This window comes from Pantherophis guttatus, chromosome 2 (genome assembly GCF_059756535.1).
Source record: "Pantherophis guttatus breed Tessera chromosome 2, ASM5975653v1, whole genome shotgun sequence".
NCBI lineage: Eukaryota > Metazoa > Chordata > Lepidosauria > Squamata > Colubridae > Pantherophis > Pantherophis guttatus.
The window spans coordinates 108,704,160-108,722,952 of NC_142064.1; the positions used below are offsets into that span (position 1 = coordinate 108,704,160).

The window sequence follows — 18,793 nt, forward strand, 5'->3', positions numbered from 1 at the left end:
AAAATTTCCTGGGATTTGCCAACTTTTACCGTCAGTTATCCCTGCTTTCGCTCAGATTGCCCTCCCCATCACCAAGCTCTTAAAAATGAAGGGGGAGGGCAATCCTAAACTGAAGCAGCCGTTGAACTGGACTATGGAATGCCAGGCGGCATTTGAAATATATAAATGGTTGTTCTCAGCAGAACCAATTCTAAAACACCCGGACACGGAGGAACCATTTGTCATACAAGCAGATACCAGTGATGTGGCAATAGGAGCGGTCCTGCTTCAGAAAAATGAGCATGACAAGCTACAACCATGCGCTTATACATCCAAAAAGTTGAATGAGACTGAGCAAAGGTGGACCATTTGGGAGAAAGGGGTTTATGCAGTTCGTTGGGCACTGTTAACCTGGAGGCATTTCCTAGAAGGAAGTAAGAGCCCTTTTGAAGTCTGGACTGATCATAAAAATTTAGAAGCCCTAAAGACCCCCAAGGAAACTCTCCCCAAAACAAGTACGATGGGCTCAGTACTTTAAACGGTTTGATTTTATTCTAAAATACCTCCTGGGGGGGAGGAACTTTCTGGCAGATGCACTATCCAGAAAACCACAATACAATAGTGCGTAGTCAGACGTAATCAAACCTATAGTACAAAACAATCAACTAGCCGCTAAAGTAATCACCAGATCCCAGGCAAAACAAGAAACATTGACAGACAATGACACCACCCAAACTTTTAAACAAGCATTGGCTACCGATGAATGGTTTTTGAACAACAAATCCAGCTGTCTGATGAAAGAAGACTTGGCTTGGGTGGGAGGGAAGTTGTATGTTCCAGCCAGCCAAAGACTATGCTTAATGGTAAGGTGCCATGACTCCAGATTAACTGGACATTTTGGGTTTCTGAAAATTTTGCACCTTATTAAAAGACAATTTTGGTGGCCATCACTAAAAAAGGACATAGAAAGCTATGTAGCTAGCTGCCCCATTTGTGCAGCAGCAAAAAGACATCAGGGGAAATCCCCAGGTCTATTGCAGAAGGTAGCTGAACCTTCAGCGCCTTGGAGAGAGATTGCTATGGATTTCATTGTAGAATTGCCAAACAGTGAGGGAAATACTGTTATTTGGGTCGTGACAGACCTGTTTTCAAAACAGGCACATTTTATACCCTGCCAAAAGATCCCAACTGCTAAAGGTTTAGCCAAATTATTCCTAATACACATTTATTGACTTCATGGAGCTCCACAAAGGGTCATCTCCGACAGAAGGGTTCAATTCACCTCCAAATTTTGGAGGGCATTTTTGGACTTGGTACTGGCCAGGGGTTGAGCTCCTCACATCACCCTTGTACTAATCGAAATTCTGAAAAATTTAACTCGGTACTAGAACAATATTTAAGATGTTTTATTAATTTTCAACAGGATAACTGGACCAAACTTTTGCCTTTTGCTGAAGTTGCGTTTAATAATGCTGTCCATTCAAGCACTGGTTTTACCCCTTTAGAGTAGCGACAGGCCAGGATTTCAGTCCCACGCCTGAACTACCCACAGAAGAAGAACCTACATCCCCTCACTTAAGGAGTGGATGGATAATTTGTAAAACACATGGCCAGTGGTTAGATTAGCCTTAAAGGAAGCTAGAGAGGCTTTTAAAATTCAAGCTGACAAGAAAAGGATGGAACCTAAACTTTTTCGTGTTGGAGACAGAGTATACTTATCTCAAAATTCCTGAAATCATTACAACCATCAAAGAAACTAGGGCCAAAGTTCATTGGACCTTTCCCCATCACTAGTTATCAATCCAGTAGCAGTTGAACTACTCCTTCCAAAGACACTCAGGCAAGTCCACCCAGTATTCCACATTAGTTTACTCAAACGAGAAGTAATCTCATCCCTCAGACCACCTGAATCTACACCACCTGTTCCCATCATGATTGAAGCTGAACAACACTTTGAAATCAAGGAAATCCTTGACTCTAGGACCCACAGAGGGAAAATCCAATACTTAGTCGCTTGGAAACATTTACCATCAGCCCACAACGAATGGGTCGCTAAACATCACGTTAGGGCTCCAATGTTACTGAGAAAATTTCACACCCAATATCCTAACAAACCTTGTTAATATACTATCATGAAATTTTGTTTATATTTGTTTTTTAGAGGTGGACCCTTTTGTTTTCTAAGGAAGGTAGCATGTCAGATCCCTAAAAGTGATACTGCCATTCAATTGGGAGAAGGGGGAGGCTTGGATTCGATTTAATAGTATTGCCTGTGTCAACAGATATTTTACAACCTATATCCTGGTGTCAAGAGCCCTGAGATCCCCTTAAGGTGGAGGAATGTTTATGACAGCCATGTGGGCTGTTTCACTTTAAAGGATAACGATGTGAATACATGTTTATTCAGGTTCTCAGGGCAGCTAGTAAAGAAAACATCTTCACACTTGTGTATTGGCTAAAATCTGCATTCTGGCTTAAGGGAGAGGTCACTACTGCTTTAATCCTACTTGTCTTGCCTAAGGGTATTCAGACCTTGCTTTGACTTCATTGCTGTCCCTTCTGCTTAATAAAAAGATTTATTTTGAAATATTACATTTTAAGAGGTTTTACTTTCTTAAGTTGGAAGGAGAGGCAATCCTTGGATCTTTCATTGACTGGTAAATTCTGGACAAAATCTTGGAATAGGTGTCCCCTAGTATCTTTGGATTTTCTACATTTGTTTTATATCCTGAGAATTCACTAAACCTTTGTTTTCATCAGCTGTCTTTTTGCTGTTGCATAATAATTACTACTACATCATTCACATAGTACAAATTTTATAATCATTTGGTAGGGAGATTGCTCTATATCATGGTTTCTCAGAATCATTCTTGCCTTTAGGAACCAAAATTATGTATGCTTCTTCCCATGTTTAGAGTATTGCCTTTGTGTAATTTCATTTTTCTGATTTTGTCAGCAGTTTTAGTAATTCATCCTTCAATTCTTTATAAAATTGAGCTTTGTTTTATTTATTCTCAAATTCTTCAATATTTATAAGTTTACTTAATATTTGTCTATATTCTTTAAATCCTTTGGGTCCTCATTATTTATTCAAACATGCTTGATTAATGTCACCATTAGCACATAATTTCCTGAAAAAAATCTGCAAATTCTTCTGTGATACCCGATCTTGGGCATAGCAATTTATTTTCTTTCTTTATTGGCAATATTGTCTTTTTTTTTTCTCATCTAGTGAGACAAAGTTTTCCCTAGTTTATTAGTGTTCTCAAAATTATTTTGTTTGGCAAAATTGATCTTTTGTAATTTTTTTGTTTTGAATAAATATAGTTATTGTTTGGCTTTTAGGTTGTAAAATATCTCGACACAGGCAATGCTAATAAATCGAATGCAAGTCTCCCCCATTCTCCAATTGAATGGCAGTATCACTTTTAGGGATCTGACAGCCAGAAGAGTGAGGGCCAAGATGTTCCATAGGGTAGGGATATATATTTAATGATCTAATTTGGCTGCTCTTTTTTTTACTTTCAATACAAAGTGTTACAAGGTTTTACAATGCAAGGTTTTACAATCCTTTTTTCTTTCCTTCATATAGTTTTTATTTCTCATGCTGTTTTGTGATCTTGGATTTGCAGGGCCAAGAAGATTCAAGCAGAGGATCTGATAATTCTAGTTATGATGAAACCCTCTCCCCCACATCACCGGGACCTCTTTCAGTGAGAACTAGTCATGGAGAGCGAGACCTTGTCAATTCCAGCATGACTCAGCCCATTTCTGACTTGCATGGTATCAATCCAGTTTTCCTATCCAGCAATCCTAGCCTCTGGAGTGTGGAAGAAGTATATGAGTTCATTGCATCCCTACAAGGCAAGTCTGTATCTTTTCTCCCATGCCCTGAAAAGAAGGAGTGGGGTAAATGGCTGTATATTGGACACCTAAATATTGGCATGAATAAGGTGTTGGTAGATTTGAAATACCGTATTTTCCGGCGTATAAGACGACTGGGCGTATAAGATGACCCCTGAATTTTCCTGTTAAAATATAGGGTTTGGGCTATACTCGCGATATAGGACTACCCCTCTTCCAACGCACACCAAATAAAAATTAAAAAACATCAACTGGCTCACCCACAATGTAAAAGCAGCTGTGCTAGACCCAAAATGGCCCCTGAAACAAGCAGGAACCTCACACAGCCACAAAAAGCCCCAAAAAAAAACAACCTTCACACTTTACAACACAACTGGCTCACCCACAATGTAAAAGCAGCTGTGCTAGACCCAAAATGGCCCCTGCAACAAGCAGGAACCTCACACAGCCACAAAAAGCCAAAAAAAACCAACTTTCACACTTTACACACACACAACACAACACAACTGGCTCACCCACAATGTAAAAGCAGCTGTGCTAGACCCAAAATGGCCCCTGAAACAAGCAGGAACCTCACACAGCCACAAAAAGCCAAAAAAAACCCCAACTTTCACACTTTACACACACACAACACAACACAATACAACTGGCTCACCCACAATGTAAAAGCAGCTGTGCTAGACCCAAAATGGCCCCTGCAACAAGCAGGAATCTCACACAGCCACAAAAAGCCCCAAAATCCAACTTTCACACTTTACACACACAAAATTCCACATACAGCTTTGTGAGATTTTGTGTGTTTGTGTAGTTAGAGTGAAACACTACAGAAACACACTAAATCTCAGAAAGCTGCACAAATATTTTATTTTTATTTTTATATAAAGCTAAATTTAAAACTTCCTAAACTTTAAATGGCTAGGTCTAAAAAAGAACAACTAAAAAAAACCCCAATTAACTATTTTTTTTTAAAGATCCCAAAGGGGAAAAAAACTTACCCAATAGAACAGGGGTCTCCAAACTTGGCAACTTTAAGACTTGTAGACTTCAACTCCCAGAATTCCTCAGCCAGCTTTGTTTTGCTGGCTGAGGAATTCTGGGAGTTGAAGTCCACAACTCCCTGCCTGCTTGATTCAGGCAAGCGAAGCAAGGCAAGCGAAGCAAGGCAAGCAGCTAAGGTAAGCAAGCTGGAGGGGGAAAACTTTTTTCCTTCTCCATGGCTCTGGCGATCCCAGCTGAGTTGCCTGATTAGCAGATTGTCAGAGCTTGGATCGCCAGAGCCATGTGAAAGGAGAAAAGTTTTTTCCTTCTCCATGGCTCTGGCGATCCCAGCTGCGTTGCCTGATTAGCAGATCATCAAAGCTTGGATCACCAGAGCCATTTAAGGCTCGTCAGAGCCTTTTGGGCTGGTCTGCCTGGTTACAGGAGAACGACACCCGGCGTATAAGACGACCCCCGACTTTTGAGAAGATTTTCATGTGTTAAAAAGTCGTCTTATACGCCGGGAAATACGGTAGTAATTATATTGGGCATGACATTTTCCTATATTGGACTGGGTTGCTGCCTTCTCAGGCTCAGCATGACATTTAGCAAACTCCTAAGTTCTCCCTCTCCCTCCTAAAAAGGTTGGAGTTGGGCAAAATGAAGTGTTAGAGGAGGCAGTTCACAAAAGGAGCCTTCCTTCCACACAACTGTTATTGTTGGAGCTAGATAGATCTAACAGATATACTATTTGCCAATATCCAGGAACTCTGAAAGGGAGTATTATTTATTTTTCCTTCTATCCTTTATTATTTTTAAACGTAACTCAAGGTAGAAAACATTTTAATATAACAAAATGGCTTTATCTCATTAAATTGTAGTTTTGTCAGTAATAGTGACAGAACCATTATCTATGCTTCTCATCTCTATGGAAATAATATGGGGATTTTGCAGGGGTGTTAAGATAATTAATCACAATAGAACTGGAAGGGACCTTGGAGGTCTTCTAGTCCAAACCTCTGCTCAGGGAGACCCTATACCATTTCAGACAGGTGGCTGTCTAGTCTTTTCTTAAAAACCTCCAGTGATGAAGCACCAATAACTTCGGAAGGCAAGCTGTTTCACTGGTTAATTGTCCTCACTGTTTCTCAATTCCAGGTTGCTTCTCTTCTTGATTAGTTTCCATACAGTTTCTTGTCTTGTCTTCTGGTGCTTTGGAAAATAAGTTGACTCCCTCTTGTTTGTGACAGCCCCTCAAATACTGTAATACTGCTATCATGTCACCCTTAGTCCTTTTTTTCTCTAGACTAGCCAAACCCAAATCCTGCAGCTGTTCTTCATATGGTTTTGTCTCCAGGCCCTTCTTAGTTAATCTTAATCAACTTAGTTGTTCTTTGCACTTTTTCCAAAGTCTCAACATTTTTATTGTAATGCAATATTCCGGGTGTGGCCTTACTGAGGATTTATAAAGCAATACTAATACTTCACCTGATTTGGATTCCATGCCTCCATTTATACAACCCAGGATTATATTAACTTTTTTGGCTGCCGCCACACACTGCTAACTCAAGTTTAAGTGATCATCCACTAGGACTCCAAGGTCCCTCTTACAGTTACTGTTTTTGAGCCAGGTTTAGACACAAATGCAAGATACATGAGTCACAGCAAGTGGAACCACTTAGTGTAGTATTAAAGTTTATAAAGCTAAACTGAGTCAGAACTGGATGGGAGAATAATAAATCCCAGGTTGGTAGACCAGACTAGAAAGTAAAAAAGGAAGCAAACTCCCAGAAGGCATCAATGGCAAACCATTTCCTCATTATTGCCACTATTATATTGAAGAAAATAAACTTGACTCAAGTCTTTTTAAATCGTGTTCGAATATAAAACTTAGATTCTTACAAATATTGAATTAATCTATAAACACTATTACATATGTGTATAGTTTCTATTTCTCACAAAATTCTCTCTGGTATTTAAATCTATTAGGCTGCCAGGAGATTGCAGAGGAATTTCGCTCCCAGGAGATAGATGGCCAGGCCTTGCTTCTGCTAAAAGAAGAACATCTCATGAGTGCCATGAATATCAAATTGGGTCCAGCTCTCAAAATCTGTGCCAAAATCAACATTCTTAAAGAGACCTAACACTGGAATGCAGATTTTCTTTCTTTCCTAGCTATAATGAATACACTAAATGTAAGAAAAAAATTCTTTCAAAAGCCTGTGTCATGGTGATACTTGGGGAGGAATAACTCCCTTGGAGGCCTTGAAACATCTCATCAAAAGCATAGAATATCTTCTGCTGTGCTATGAATTGTTCCTGATGGAAAAAGGCAAAAAAAAAGTTCTACGCTGCAGCTGCTGTGAATCCTTCCTGTCAAGTTGCTGGATTCTCATATTTTTCTCCCAGTAGAATCGTTCTTTCCACATGGTTTCAATTTTCAGGGGACCAATTGGTACTGAATCTTTTCTCTTGCTAAAGGCTTGTTTGGAACAGTAAAGAAATTAGTTTTAAATGACATCTTTTCTAATTGAAGTGTTGATTGAAGGTAAGTAGTAAATTGATTTCATATAGAATACTGGAATGAACGTTAATTGAACATTAAAGACTAGAGCTGGCCCAGGTCTAATGGGACCCTCCAGAAGACATTATTTCTGATACCACCATCAGAGGGTTTAAATATTAATTCCACTTGTGTCTCTTGTGGTGTTTGGAGAAAAATTACTCAAGAGCCAAAGGAGAATCCAACGCTATTGAAGCTCCAAGTGTTTCATCCTGCTTTTAAAAAAACTGTCTTCTTTGGGTTTTGTATTTTACCCTTTCCCTTACGAGAGAGCATATGGGACAAACTTTCTGCTATCAGGTTTGTATCTTCTGTCCAAAGCCTGTTTATTTTTGTTTATTAAGCAAATTATTCAGTAAAAGGAATGCTTCATAAACATTATTGCAATCTTCCTGTTGTCTGATTTTTCTCACCAGCTTTTGCACAATCAGGTTTGCAGCTTGTTTTGAATTCTCACAAGTTTGTTATTAGTCCCTGAATTTAAATTTTAAAAATGATTTTCGGATCTATTTGTAAAAGTAAAATGTATATCCATACAAAATTTTTAAAATATCTTTTAATTTAGATTCCTGTTCTGGAATCTATACATCTTCAGGTGAACTTTTATTCTAACAATTTAGAATAATATTTAATTTCATTGTTCTGCCAATATATTTGAAACAAACTTGTAAAACTGTATTTTTAAATTAATTTGAATAATTATTTCAAAACGTCAATCTCTTAAGAATAAACTTAGGATAGCCAGGGCTTTTTGATAAGATGATTTTCCACTCCTTCCCTTCTATTTATAGTTTAGCATTTTTAAAAAAAAAATTGAACAGAGGAGCAGCAAACAAATAGGGAAATGTACTTTGCTTATTATGTTGTTCATATTTTCTAGAGATATTTAATATAGACCATTACTAAAATATGTAACTATCATAATTTATGGTAACATGCTGAATAAGGTAGCCTAATATGAATTTAACAGAAAAACTTGGAAATTTTTTATTTTCTAGTAGAAATGTTAGCATCCTATAAAATGCAAAGCTTACCTTGGACTAGAAGAAGAGTTTACAATGCCAGCATTGAAAGGTTTTCTTTCTTGAAGTGCAGTTCTATTGTTTTTTATATTCATATCTACTATGATCCAAATTAATGAAAAAATGTATATGATATCTTTCAGCTTCTAGACTTAGCCCACACTTATCATCAGAGTTGTTCCAGCCCTATTTCCTACCATTGAACCTCTTTTCATTTGATTTAGGCCTGTAGGATGTGTAAATGTCTTCCAAAGAAAGGTTAGCACAAAACTACATTGAGTTCATGACTCTGTTTTCAACTAAAATGTGTTTAGCTGTAATTCACAAACTGTTTGGAAACATTTAAGCATACACATATTTTGAAATTTCAAGTCATTTTTAATGTTAAAATTGCATCTCTTTTATACAAAATCTTTTAAACTTTACTATGAAAAAATAACATAAGTAATGGTCCATTTCTTTTCTCTTATAAGAGAGCCTGGCAAAGAGGGCTATACTATGTCTCAAATCTTATCTCAGCTACAGTACTTCTTCATAAAAGGAGTAAGAATAGATATAACCTATAGATATACCTGGAGATTTACTCCCAATTAGATCCATCAATTCCACTAGGAAGAGACCAAGTAAAGATGTAACTATTTATTTCCCCTCACTTCCCCAAAAGCTAATATTCCCAGCAAGTTCAAGTGAATTCAGGAGTCCTAATTGCATTTTAAATGCAATTTAGAGAATTGTCATTAAGAAATAGTACAACATGCACCAAAGAAAAGGAAGCAAATCCCTGAAGCAAACAGACCTGTCACATTCTATCTTTAAAAAAAAAAAGCATATATAGGAACAGATCAGATTTGACACTATTCATACTTATAAGCAGAAATATAAGCATTAACATTCACCAGTTTTAAAAATATTCAGTCCAAACACTAAAATAGTTTGAACAGAACCAGAAAAACATTGTCCACAGAGATTTTGAGGTTTCCTACCCTATCTTTTTTGGTTAAAAATCTTTTTCACTGTTGGACTCTGTATTTTATATAATTTGCAACTGCTGGCACTGTCCTATTTGTAATGAAAATGAAAGACCAGCTTTTGTGTTTAAAACAGCAGGGTTAGTTATTAAAAGTCTGCCCTTTTAAATGTTTTAAAATATTGCCATTTAAATTTAGACCATTTAAATATGTTGCTGACAGTATCCTTTCTAGCTAACATTTCCCCCTCCCCTTAACGGACTATTTTCCTTTGTTAAGAAAATATAGGTATTTCCATTTGGTCTACTGTCTCTCCACAGATTATAAAAAAATTATGTAACTGCATAATTGAAAATCAGAATCCAGTGTTTTTGAAGAGTAAAGCCTGTAGGAAATATGCAAGTACATTCAGTCACTGTAGCTCAAAACCTTTTAGTATTACTTCAGATCATTTCCTCTTCCATGGATTACTTCTTTTCTGTGTATCTTCAAACTGTCACACGACCCTTCCCTTTTGGAAAATGGTTCTGAGCAATCAGTCCAAAACTCCTTAGTACAGCTTTATGTTCATAAACCTTGCACAGAATTTATTTGTATCACAAATATGAAAAATAGTGTGGGTATTTAAAAGTGAAAGCAAGTGGCTTAAAAGGACAATTAGATGAGAGGAAAACTGAGTGGATGTCATTTGTGTAAGAACTGTACACAAATAAAAGGTGCATATCACATGGGCAGCAAGTGGTCATCTTGCTCTTCTGATTCCTCTCCAAGCTGGTCATCACCAACACCACGATATGCAGCTGGTACATTCTGTGGTTTAGAACGGCACATGAAATCACAGCCATCCTGCAAACAGATTAATGAAGTAAAATATCAAAGAACAGTAATATCAAACCTGCAACTGAAAAAGTTTTATTTCTCCAATTACTTTGCTCTGATTTTGTTTTTTTAATATGGAGTGAACAAGAGCGCAATCCTAGCATGAGAAAAATGCCTAACTATCTTACTAAATATTGGGCATTAGTGATTTAAGTATCAATAATTTATAGCAGAAACTTTAGAAATTGATTCAAAAAACACTTCATGGATATATTTATCACCCTTACAAGATTCATTATGATTAGTCTACTTTCCCCCGTTGCCAGTGCCTGAGAAGAAAACAATGTTAAACCAAAGTGTAGTTAGTTTGCTTTTGGTACTTGTTAGTGATTGGGTAGGGGCACCAAAACCCCCAATAAATTGATGATCTATTATTTCAAAATACTACAATGATTTAGGTTTAATTATTTATATAATAAGGCATGGAACCAGATACATTCCAATATCAAAGCAGAGCTTTGAGCATAGGGATCACTTATACTAAGAGTCTAGAAAAGAGCAACAAAGATGCTAAGAGGTCTGGAGACTAACCATAGGATGAACAATTAAGAGAATTAGACATGTCTAGTCTAACAAAGAGGTTATGATAACAGTCCTCCGGTACATGAGGAGCTGTCACAGAGAAGAGAGGATCTTATTCTCCAAAGGTCCTGAGGACAGGACAAGAAGTAATGGGTGAAAGCTCAATTAGAGATCCAACCTACAACTAAGGAGAAACTCCCTGACAGAACAATTAATCAGTGGAACTCCAGAAGTTGTGGATCATTTTCAAGGAGACAGCCATTTTTCCAGAATGACACAGGTAGTCCTTGGCTTACAACAGTTCATTTAGTGATCGTTCGAAGTTACAACAGCACTGAAAAAAGGGGCTTATGACCATTTTTCATACTTATGATCCTTGCAGCATCCCCAAGGTCATGTGATCAAAATTGAGGCACTTGGCAACTGACTCATGTTTATGACAGTTGCAATGTCCTGGGGTCATGTGATCCCCTTTTGTGACATTTTGACCAGAAAAATCAATGGGGAAGCCAGATTAACAACTGAGTTACTAATTTAACTACAATGATTCGCTTAACAACTATAGCAAGAAAGTTTGTAAATTGGGACAAAATTCACTTAACAAATGTCTCACTCAGCAACAGAAATTTTGGGCTTAATTGTCATAAGACAAGGACTTCCAAGGTTCTTCCCAACTCTTTTATTCTATCTTCTGTGTCCTAACTATAAAAGCTCATTGTACATGACAAAAGTAACATCTGTAGCCTTCCTTCAGAGAATAGTTCTATCAAAATTATACCAAGAGTTTGGACCTCTGCTCTTAGATTGATGCAGCCTTGGAAAGAGCCCTTTCTTAATTCACATTCTTTTTATTTATTTATTTTTATTAAATTTATATGCCGCCCTTCTCCCGTAGGACTCGGGGCGGCGCACAGAATTAAAAACATATAACAATAAAAATCCTAAAAACAGCCAATATAAAACCCCAAACAGAATAATAATCATATAAATAATCGAATAAAATCTCGTAACAGATCAGGGAAATTGCTGAAACAGCTATGTCTTCAGGGCGGTGCGGAAAGTGCGGAGGTCAGGGGCCGTCCGGAGCCCGATGGGTAACTCATTCCAGAGGGTCGCTGCGGCCACTGAGAACGCCCTCATCCTGGGGGCCACCAGCCGACATTGTCTGGCCGATGGTACTCAGAGGAGGGCAGCCCTAGGTGACCGCACAGGGCGGTGGGAGGCCAGTAGGAGGTGGTCCTGCAAGTACCCCGGGCCCATGCCATGTAGGGCTTTATAGGTAAGAACCAGCACCTTGAAGCGGATCCGAAGAACAACCGGCAGCCAGTGCAGCTCGCGCAGGAGAGGAGTCACACGGGAGTAACGGGAAGCTCCCATAACAACCCGTGCGGCCGCATTCTGGACCAGCTGGAGCCTCCGGGTGTACCGGAGTAAGCTAATATTTACTTATTTGAATGAATCAAAGAGAGTACAATAAAATGTACCTGTAATTAAGATTCTTCAAATGCTGAATGTGAATTCATATAACACACCCTTCTATCCTTATTCTTTTTTCTTGAGTCAACAACTGAGTTTCAATCTAATAAATAATTAGACTGATTCATATTTATGGCCATTGCTTTTTCCTAAGGTCGTATGATATTATTTTGCAACCTTCTGACAAGCAAAGTCAATGGGGAAGCCACATTCACTTAGCAACTGGGTTACTGATTTATCAACTGCAGTGATTCATTTAACAACTGTGGCAAGAAAGTTTGTAAATTCACTTAAATGTCTCACTTAACAAATTGTCATAAGTTGAGGACTACCTGTATAGTCATATGAGGTCATACTTTACAAGTGCATCACTTAGTGGTGGAAGTTCCAGATCCACTTGTTAACTGAAGACTATCCGTAACTTAAAATACACTTACAGCTACTAGATTGCCAAGATCTTGCCAGAAAGCAAAATGGGGAAACTGTTCCATGCCCTTTGCTCCTACTATCAGACGCTGGTAGAGGAATCCTCCAATAATGTATACTGCAATCAGTGAGGAAAATCTGAAAGAAAACAAATACTAACGAGATTCACATACAAAATATAACATTAAAAAATAAAATACAAATGTATATACCCATGGCTGTTCTAGAGATACAAGATGACTACATATTAGGTCTGAATATGATTCAGATTCATTTTCAAAATGTCACTTTAGATACATAGGCTGCAAATGTAGCATCTGTCTGTAAATTCCTAAAAAGCATGTTAACAAAGAAAAATCATTTTGTATATAAACCAGTGCCACAAGAGGAAAAAATGAGATTAAAATATTTACTAATTATATGGAGAATAGCAAGTAGCATATTCAAGCTAAGTCTCTTTTAGGTACAATTACTATTTCCTATGATAGCAGAAGAGAAACAATACTGAAAGAGATCAGACAATAATAACAGAAAAAACGAAGTGCATTGAAGAACTAACAAAAATCCTAAAGTTCATGTCACATATATGTAATATGTATGACAAATACATACACACTGTTATGGTAGTATCCAGATAATAAAAGCCCAACTGATAAATCAGTTTAACACACTTATTTTCATACCCCAATTCAAGCATATTTGTAATAGAGAAGTTCTTTTTTAAAAGTATAACTGCTACACAGGAATATATTTTAAAAAGCAACAGCTTCCTGTCATCCTTCTACACCCAAATCAAGTAATTCAAAATTGTAGTTCAAATGAGAATCTAAGTTTTAATTGTCCTATTACTTATTAAATGTAGAATAATGTGTGCTAGCTCTCCCTCCCTACAGTGGGATGATGGCAGCACTATTACCAATAAGGGTATACAGGACATTCTTTGCACAGGAGAGCTGGCTTGAGGTGGACTGTACTCATAGAGTTACCCTATGGTAAGATGGACAGCCAATAAATTTGATAAATAAAATAGAGATACACATATATTCTGTGGATGCAGATTCAAGAAATATATTCTGGGTAGAGGCCGAGAGTAAACAGGACAAAAAGGATATACCCAGTAGGCAAATGAGAGGAACTATAGAAAAGCTGGGAAATACCTATGATTTTCTCTGAACTATAGGTATAGACAAAAATTAGACGACCTACTTTGTTTTAAACATGTAACAAAAGAGCTCCCCATAAAACACCATGTAACCAGATGCTACTCCTCATCTAAGGGCCACAAAAGTAGGTACGGTGGCAATCCATATGGAAAAGTATAGAACATTTGGCTAAAGGCATACTTCTAACTTTTAAAATATTAAAATAAAAAATAAAATAAAAATTAAAGTAAATAAAATATTTAAATATTTTAAAAATATTAAAATAAATAGGAAACATTGGGATCTCTGCTCTCATTAATAGAAAAATCTTAGACTGTTGTTATAAAAATAAAAAATGAAGAGAACTATTTACATTTCTTTAAATGGTTGCTTCTTGGTTGCTCATTAGGCAGAGCTATTTCATTCTTTAACATTTATTTCAATTAGTACTTCTTCCTTATGTAGCTTTTTTAATGTTTTCAATTTTTCAAAAACTTACTTAGATGGTACCAAAAGTGGATTTACAAATAAAAGACCAAGAGAATGCCTTGGAAAAGGATGATTTACTGGAAATACAAAAGAAAATGGGTCAGGTTTAAAAAAAATAAAAAAACAAAAACAAATGACAAATGGATAACTTTTTTTTATTGCATTCACAAAAGAGGCCTATATTAAAGCCTTGAAATTTGTGCAATGGAACAAAGAATTGGAGAGGAATCAAATCCTATGACAATATGCAAATGATACTAAAGATTAAGATTATTAGAAATAAAAGAAATGAATATAAAGTTATATAATATAAAGAGCCCCTGAGGGAGATGGGCAGTTAAGAAATATGAAATCTAAATAAACAAATAGTTGATCCCGGTTAAAATGAGATGTGTTAGTTTGGCAACGTTTTTTACTGGCATGTGAATAGTTGATGCTTTATGGAAGCGTCTATAAATAAGGCATTTTACACAGATTATATTTTATATAATATAATATAAAAAATTAGAAGAGGAACTAGTGGACCATTGTTGAAGAAAATGAATGAAATTCAAATAACAAAAACAATAACAAAGACTGGGAAAGAAGCATATACAATATTAATGCATAAGAACAATTCAAAAAATCTCGGTCATATAAGACCAATTCCTTTATTGAATGTCAATTGTAAGATATTTAATACTACAGGTTGTCCTCGGGTTATATATAATTAACTACTCATTCAGTAACCACTGACGGTTACGATGACACTAAACAATTGGGACTTATGGCTGGTCCTTGAAGTTGCAGCTGTCATAGCACTCCACAGTCACATGATTAAAATTTGAATGCTTGGCAAACAACTTGCACTTGATCACTATTTGCAACCCTCCCTGCTGTCTTCTTATTACAAGCAGTCAGTGGGGAAGACAGCATTGACTTTCTCATCAATAAACCATAGTATCTACCTTCACTTGTGTCATGCCATAGCACCTGTTGTGGCTCCGTTACCTGAGCCTGTGTCATCGGCAGGAGAGGACTCCGAGAGTGAAGGAGAGGAGTTGGCAAGGCCTCCCTCTCCAGGACTCTCCTCTTTGGCAATGCCTTCGGTGTCCGCCGAAGGGCAAGAGATAGGGCCGGGGCCAAGCACGTCCACGCAGCCACAGATGGACAGTGATGAGGGTAATGAGTCTTGGCTGGATCCACGCCAGCGTCGCAGAGATAAGTGCGCGCAACAGAAGAAAAGGTGTGCCCGAGATTAGGCTGAGTCACTGGACCACACCCCACAGGATATAAAAGGGAGTGTGGTGGCCAGTCAAACCTTGTGACAAACAAAGCTGAAAGCTTCCATGCCATTCTGCATTGCCGGACTTTTGCTATAAGACTTAGCTGGACTATCTCTGGACTTGATTACCTCCGTAATTATTGAGCTGTTTCTTTGGATGTATCAGAAGTGGCGAGAAGTTCTCTCTCCTCTTTGTAAATAATAAACTCTTGGCAGGCAACCACTAGGTTGTTGCCAAGTTCCGTTATCTTAAGGAAAAGGATTTTGCCGGCTGGTTTGGTCTTTAACTCCTGAACGTCTGTTGGTGTGTGTGCGTGTGGTTGGGGACAGAACAGCACCCACCCACTTACCTCTTCCCCCCATCTTTGCCCTTTCAGATGTACTGTACAGCGGGGAGGGCAGCTCCTGGGCCACAGACCTATACCGGCCTGTGGCCTCTTAGGAACCAGCCTGCGCAGTTGAAGATAAGTGGCAGGCAAGTGAGCTAAGCTTCATCTGTATTTGCAGCCATGTCCCAGCGCTAGCATCACCGCATCAGCTCCATCTCAGATCATCAGGCATTAGATTCTCATAGGAGCATGAACCCTCCTGTAAACTCTGCACACAATTGATCTAGGTTGCATTCTTCTCCCCACCTCCTGGTCCATGAAAAAATTGTTATCCACGAAACCAGTCCCTGGTACCAAAAAGGTTGGGGGCTACTGTAAAGCATGGCTGAGATGAAGATGCTGCTGTATTCTGCAGTCCCTCCAGCTGACTTTCATTGTCATCATCTTGTCTCTGCTTCCCTGACCCCCAGTGGGCCTGTCCCACTTCAACAGTCTCAGCCCACTGCCAACTGGGAGTCATGAATGCATGCTCAGTGCCATTTCCTCTCCAGCCTCCTCTGCCTTAGCAGTCTATGTAGATGTGGCAAAGCAAAGAAGACAACAAAGTCAATTGGGAGAGGCAGAGAGTGGTAGTGGTGGAATACAGCAGCATCTTCATCTTGGCTCTGCTATGAAAGATGGCCAAAAGGGCAGAGATGGGGGAGATAGGCAGGTGCATGGAGTTCAAGCAGAGAGTTTCTGCAGGTCAGGAGAGCGTGGCTATGAATTGCAACAATCGTAAATGTTGGCTGGTGCCAAGCACCCAAAATTAGATACATACGTGGAGATACTGCAGCTTTGAGGACTTGTAAGAGTATTTGTTCAGTGCCACTGTAAATGATTGCAGAATAAGTGATTGTAACCCAAGGACTACCTATACTTTTTTTTACCATAGTCACGAGGCAACAAATATGATGAACTATGTGCCAGAAGTCAATCACAGATTAGAACAGAATTAGGTTTTGTGACCATAAAAACCAATTGTCATGGCTGCATCTCACCTGGTTTCTGACCGAAACAGTGGGGCTGAGGATAGGGACCAATGTAGAGACTATCCAGTACATTGTGGCCACGGGGATGACCAAGGCCATGATCCTGGGACTTGCATAGTTCAAGAAGTGGAATCCCTCCATAGATTGGAAGTGGAACAGGATGAAAGTACGGAAAAATTTTCTAGCCTGGAAGCAGTGGTGAAAGTGACAAGGAGCCGCCACAAGCCATAAATGAGAAAACCAGAAGTTGCAGGGAAAGCTTGGGTGGGGGAGGAGCCAGACCCATCAATCCCTAAAGAGTACTGGGACCTGACCAAAGTGTTCGATAAAAGAGAGTCTACTTCCACTTCATCACCTCACAGACTATGCAATCAAGATTGTCCTGGGAGCTAAGATGCCAAAACCTAAATTGTACTCAATGATGCCCTGGGAAATGGAAGAACTCCAATCATTCATCAACAAGAATTTAGCCAGGGGCTTCATTCAGCCGACCAAGTCCGGCATGGGTGCTCCTGTTTTCCGAGGGAAAAAAGATGGCTCTCTTAGACTGTGCATAGACTTAATGCCATCTGTGTGGAAAATGCATACCCCCTTCCATTGCTGAACAACATACTGGGCCACTTGGCCAAGGAGAGATTTTCCACCAAATTGAACTTAAAGGGGATGTATTACCGAGGAGTGTGGATTAAGAAGAGGGATGAATGGAAAATGACATGTTGGAGCAATACCTCTGCTGTTACATGAACTACCAGCAAGCTATCTCTTACCCTTTGCTGAGGTTGCCTACAATAATTCAGTACACAGTAGTACGAGATTCACCATCCCAAATGGCCACTGGCCTGGACTTTGTCCCTATGCCATAACTCCCTCAACACACCCCTCAAGTGTCATCATTAATCAATTCTATTCGAACCCTGCAGAACATCTGGCCCATGGTCTGCAAAGTGCTTAAATTACAAGTGTTTCTTGAATGGGAATAACCTAATGAACCAGGATCATTTATGGAAATCTCACACATGCCTTTAGTAATCAGGCATTACTAAAATCTCTACTTAATTCAGCGGTTCTTAACCTGGGGGCCGCGACCCCTTTGGGGGTCGAACAGCCATTTCACAGGGGTCGCCAAAGCCCTCTCCCCCCCGCCTTCACTCACCCTCACTCTCTGCTCTGTTGGATCGCCGGCCGTTCGCTTACCCCGCCCACTCCCAATCTATTGCTGCCTTCGGAGTCCCTCTGATGACTAGAGGGGAAAAAACTGTTTAAATTCTTGCCGCGGGGCTTCAAAGGGGCGCTCTACAGCTGATCAGTGTTAAAAGAAAACAAATGAGTAGATCGGTACCTGCAAATATAAATGGGTAGACCCAGTGGTGGGATTCTACTTTGGTAGAACCGGTTGTTAAGTAGTTAAGCCAGTGGTTGCCAAAGTGGGCGGTACCACCCCCTGGGGGGCGGTGGGATGCCTTAGGGGGGCGGTAAGCAGCAAGGAGGGCAGCAGAGGGACGCTAGAGGCAAAGGGGGGGTGATGGGGGCGACAGGGGGGCTAAGTGGCAAGGAGGGTGGCCCCCCTTTGACCTGTGCCTCGCAGCACTTACCTCCTTGCAAGCAAACAGCAAGAAAAAAACAGCCTCTTTCAGCTTCAGCATAGGTTAATTAGCATGATTAGATCGGCCTCCGACTCTCAGCTGATTCGCTCTCAGCTGTTTTGCAGGCTCGTTTGCAAGCTCTTGTTTTGCAAGCTCTTTGCTTGCTGCAAAGAGTGCTGAAGCAGATTTTTTTTTTCCCTAGCTAAAAGGAAACAAAGTAAAGCAGGCTCTGCTGCAACGTGACAAAATGAGGCAGGGAGAGAGATTTCTTTTTCTTT

General features: G+C 39.1%; 2 protein-coding genes across 5 annotated transcripts in view; one reads left to right on the forward strand and one right to left on the reverse strand.

The window, feature by feature from the left end:
• Nucleotides 1-7,765, forward strand: part of PHC1 (polyhomeotic homolog 1) — a 192,864-nt gene extending 185,099 nt beyond the window's left edge. For both annotated transcript variants that reach the window (XM_034404423.2, XM_087888448.1), the window contains 2 exons: nucleotides 3,612-3,843; nucleotides 6,811-7,765. In XM_034404423.2, coding sequence (XP_034260314.1) covers nucleotides 3,612-3,843; nucleotides 6,811-6,965 — 387 coding nt within the window. In that variant the 3' untranslated portion in view covers nucleotides 6,966-7,765. The remainder of the gene's footprint in view (nucleotides 1-3,611; nucleotides 3,844-6,810) is intronic.
• Nucleotides 7,766-8,763: 998 nt separating this feature from the next.
• The window catches only part of M6PR (mannose-6-phosphate receptor, cation dependent), a 33,165-nt gene continuing 23,135 nt past the window's right edge, over nucleotides 8,764-18,793 (reverse strand). For all 3 annotated transcript variants that reach the window (XM_034404425.3, XM_034404426.2, XM_060690241.2), the window contains exons 6-7: nucleotides 12,689-12,815; nucleotides 8,764-10,220 (exon numbers count right to left, since the gene is read on the reverse strand). In XM_034404425.3, the coding sequence (XP_034260316.1) occupies nucleotides 10,098-10,220; nucleotides 12,689-12,815 (250 nt within the window). In that variant the 3' untranslated portion in view covers nucleotides 8,764-10,097. The remainder of the gene's footprint in view (nucleotides 10,221-12,688; nucleotides 12,816-18,793) is intronic.